The 4,051-nt window shown below is 34.6% G+C and overlaps 1 protein-coding gene across 3 annotated transcripts; it reads right to left on the bottom strand.

Moving 5' to 3' along the window:
• Positions 1-450: 450 nt before the first annotated feature.
• LOC136206925 (F-box protein At2g02240-like) lies at positions 451-3,586 on the bottom strand. 3 transcript variants are annotated; one of them, XM_065998136.1, is made up of 4 exons: positions 3,257-3,586; positions 2,913-3,069; positions 2,162-2,283; positions 451-1,391 (listed from the first exon to the last, which is right to left on the bottom strand). In XM_065998136.1, the coding sequence occupies exons 1-4, from the start codon at positions 3,268-3,270 to the stop codon at positions 827-829; spliced, it is 858 nt and encodes a 285-aa protein (XP_065854208.1). In that variant the 5' UTR covers positions 3,271-3,586; the 3' UTR covers positions 451-826. The 3 variants fall into 3 exon arrangements, with proteins under 3 accessions (XP_065854208.1, XP_065854206.1, XP_065854207.1); XM_065998134.1 differs by having other exon boundaries at positions 2,913-3,023; XM_065998135.1 differs by lacking the exon at positions 2,913-3,069 and having other exon boundaries at positions 3,257-3,581.
• Positions 3,587-4,051: the final 465 nt, after the last annotated feature.

The following is a 4,051-nucleotide window of genomic DNA, read 5'->3' as shown; positions in this document are numbered from 1 at the left end:
CGTTTTTGTTTGGTGTCCTTAGAACTTGTGAAGGAAAAGATTGTGTCTATACAGTTCTCCTCTCCTGAAGAGACAATAGTTATCTAGTGTCCTTGAGACGTGTCTATACAGTTCTCCTGAAGAACTTCTAAAGGGTTCTCCTGAAGAGGCAATAGTTATCTGGTATCTTTGAGACGTGTCTATACAGTTTTCCTGAAGAGACAATAGTTATCTGGTGTCTTTAAGACTTGTGAAGAAGAACACTATGACTATACAATTCTCCAGCAACTGGCACAAATCAACTCCAGCCATGCTTAGCTACTCTAGCAATGCTTAAGGGCTTGTTTTATTTTTTTTCCTTTTACCTTATGTCTTCACCAAAATTGGTTTATCTTATAATTAAAAATAAAATAAAAGAGTTAAATTCCCTACAAAATTATTGGACAAATTAATCCAATTTTAACTCCATGATAAAAAAAAAAAAAAACTTCCATTCAATTTTACCCCCATAACAGGCCAACATAAATGAGCCACAAAATTTCTCAGAGAAGGGTATTAAGTGAACTAGAATTTTACACTGGACTAAAATTAAACTTCTAACATTCTTAAAGTACAAAAAACCAGACTACTACTCAGAAAGAAAAACTTAATGATATATGGAAAGAGACGTTAACAGATCCAGAATTCACTGACACGAGATACTCTAATCCGGTTCTCAAACCCTCTCCCGATCATCCCTGGCAACAGCAGCTTCTATATTCAGTATGATTGATAATAAAGATCGCAGAACACAACAGGACCGAACAGCGCGAGCAAAATGTATCAAAGTTTCGGGTTTTTATTCTTCTTAATTACTCTTTGGCCTAATATCTATACCCTGAATTATAAGTCCGCCTTTCCAATCACCTCCAGTAACCTCCATAATGCTAATTTCCAAATCCCCAACTTCATCTTGTCTGTTAAAATAATCCCCCAATTCAATCTCCAGCCACCCGTCTTGTCTTTCCTGTGGACGATTACGATTATTATGATTAACTCCAATGTCATTGTCATTCACATTGTTACGATCATCATCATCATCATTATCACTATCGCTCTCCATAGCGTGCCTGTGCCTGTGCCTGTGCCTGTGCCTCTGCCCGAATAGACCGACCCTTCTCACAAAAAGTTGGTTCCTTTGACGCCTTTCCCTTCCCGTATCCAGATAAAGACTTCTCTTTGAAGAATCTCCTTCTTCTGCTCCTGAAATTCCTACAGTCACCTCTACCGGATAGTGGAATCCATAAGAGGTCTCTCTTGTTCTGTATACCAGGTATGCTGTGTAGTGAGTTTCTGGTGATAGCATTGTAGCTTTGATTTTGCCACGGATTTCCAGCCACCACACGACGATCAGCTCAGCAACCTCTGCGAACCTGTTTGCAATTTCGGATGTGCTAAATCAGAATAATAATGTGAATTATGATAGTAAGGAATGGACATGATATTGAAGATGAAGGAAACATAAACACAATCAAGAATAAAACTTCTGCAAATCTGTATTCCGCTTAATCAAAATATCAAATTGAAATCATGGTAACGAAGAAAATTCGACTTCTGTGAATCTGTTTGCATTTTCATATATGATGAATCAGAATAGCAATTGAAATCATTATAACGAATCGAAGACAATGTTATCAAAGGTAAAGGAAAAACAAACAAAATCATGACTGCAAATCTGTATTTTCATTCATATATGATGATGGAAATTATGATAATCATGAAAAATGAGAACATGAAAAATGGGAACGGAAACAAAATCAAGAGTCCAAGGCTGCAACTTCTGCAATTCTGTACACATTTTCAATCAAAATCATGATAATTACGAAAAAAGAACCAACATTAAAGATAAAGCAAAAACAAACAAAATCATGGTTCATATATGCTGAAACTATGATAATAATGAAAACATTGAACATAAACAAAATCAAGAGTCCAAGGCTACAACTTCTGCAGTTCTGTACAGATTTTCCTATATGCCGAATCAAAATCCGACAATTAATAGAAAACCATAAAAATTCAAGACTACAACTTCTACTGTTTTGGTTTTCTGATATGCTGAATTAGAGAATTTATCAACAGAAATTATCAAAATGATGAAAATGACCTTGAATCTAAGGGGAAAAAATGAGAAAAATCCACAAACCTTGATTTGTGTTCAGCATTAGTCCATATCCAGTATTTGGGAGTATCACCCCAAACAATCATAAGATCCCTCGCAGAAAGCATGATAATTTTCTTCCCACTCCATTTATCCAGTCCAAAGCTCTGCCAAATAAACAATTGCATATTAGCAAAATATTATATTATATAGCAGTTAGGAATGAGCGTGGATCTTGAAGATTCTTGAACCAGAGTGAATACCCGAACAAAAATATAGAATTGGATTAAATGGCTGACTGACTCTTTCTATAGGACCGAACTGAATTTACCGTTTACTTAGTTAGGTACAATTATGGAGATTTTCAAATTCCTAATATTATTGAGTGAATATATTGTAGATTCTAGAACCGGACCGAATATCCGAAAAAAAAAAGATCCATAACCGGATTGAACCATTTACTTTTTCTATAGGACTGAAATTGTACCGTTCACTTAATTCAGGAGATTTTCAAATCCCCCAATTGTACCAAACCATACTCATCCTAATAGCAAGCCATAGATTTCTGAAAATTATCTATTCAAAGGAAATAATTCCATCTAACAGTTACTCAGCATAATAAACCAAACCAAAAATTGAAATTCAACGGATTATATAGCAGCTATAGGTTTCTGAAAAGAACTACTTAATTTCATCATCAACTCAACATAATAAACCAAAAATTGAAATGCAACAGACATTGAATTCAAAATTGACCTAACTTCACACTTAGAACACAAAATTGAGAGATTCTAACATTTTTTCCATCATCAATGAGTATAGGATTATCAGCCAGGTGAAGATAGAGATCTTTAGCAGACGGATAAGTAGACAGCAGAGAAGGATCAGAAGACTGAGAGATTAAAGCCTGATAATCACAAGGAAGAAAGCGTCTCCAAAGGAAATAATTCAATCTAAAAAATGAAATTCAACTCAGCATAGTGAACCAAAAATTGATATTCAGCAGATTATATAGCAGCCATAACTATTTAATTTCATCATGAACTCAGCATAATAAACCAAAAATTGAAATCCAATAGACATTGATATTCAAAATTGACCTAACTTCATACTTAATACACAAAATTGAGAGATTCTAACCTTTTTTCCATCATCAATGAGTATAGGATTATCAGCCAGGTAAAGATAGAGATCTTTAGCAGAAGGAGAAGAAGACAACAGAGAAGGATCAGAAGACTGAGAGATTAACGCCTGGTAATCCGATGGAAGAAAGCGTCTCCAAACCGCATCAGATTCAGAAGCCGACCTAATACCAGAAGAGACCGTGGAGAATCTGCCCACGTCCTTAGGACTTGTGAAGGAGAAGATGGTGGCTGTGCAATCTTCGGGCAACCCGCACAAATCAACTCCAGTGATATTTTCCATTGCTAATGGCATTTAGCTCAGCAAGACACTTCTTTATATACGGCGTCGTTCACAGGAATGCTTAGGGGCTAAGCTTTTTTCTTTTTTTTGGCAGGGAAAAGTTTAAGTAAGGATAGGTCTGTTTACTCCCAAAGTCAGAACAAATCACATACGTTAATGAAAATTTACAGTGATATTATATTCTTTTTTTAATAACTGCTATTTATTTATTTTTTAAAATTAATTTGATTAATTCGTTTATCTTAAGTCTTTAAAATTGGTTTATCTTAAATTAATGGCATTATATTCATTTGGGTTCCTAAACTAAAGCTTCAATTGAGTCCCTATCTTATCCTAAAATCGTAAACTGTGACTATTTAATATAAACTGTAATAATCTCTGTATTGGTTCAAAATGAGTTTGGGAAAAAATATATGAAACTGTTCAACCGAATGATTTTCGATGAGATCTTAATTGAAGATTTTTGTTTAGAATGGGGACTCAATTGATGATTTTTAGTTAGTTCATGGA

This window comes from Euphorbia lathyris, chromosome 9 (genome assembly GCF_963576675.1).
Source record: "Euphorbia lathyris chromosome 9, ddEupLath1.1, whole genome shotgun sequence".
Taxonomy (NCBI): Eukaryota; Viridiplantae; Streptophyta; class Magnoliopsida; order Malpighiales; family Euphorbiaceae; genus Euphorbia; species Euphorbia lathyris.
Note: the sequence above shows the minus strand (reverse complement) of the source record. Positions and strands in the feature narration are given on the sequence as shown.

What these genes read in the sequence shown, in the direction of transcription:
- LOC136206925 (XM_065998134.1), bottom strand. Translation starts at nt 3,553, where the DNA reads ATGCCATTAGCAATGGAAAATATCACTGGAGTTGATTTGTGCGGGTTG. An exon ending in TCATTGATGATGGAAAAAAG is followed by an intron (nt 3,024 to 3,256) that starts GTTAGAATCTCT and finishes TGTGATTATCAG; the next exon opens with GCTTTAATCTCTCAGTCTTC. An exon ending in AATGCTGAACACAAATCAAG is followed by an intron (nt 1,392 to 2,161) that starts GTTTGTGGATTT and finishes AATTGCAAACAG; the next exon opens with GTTCGCAGAGGTTGCTGAGC.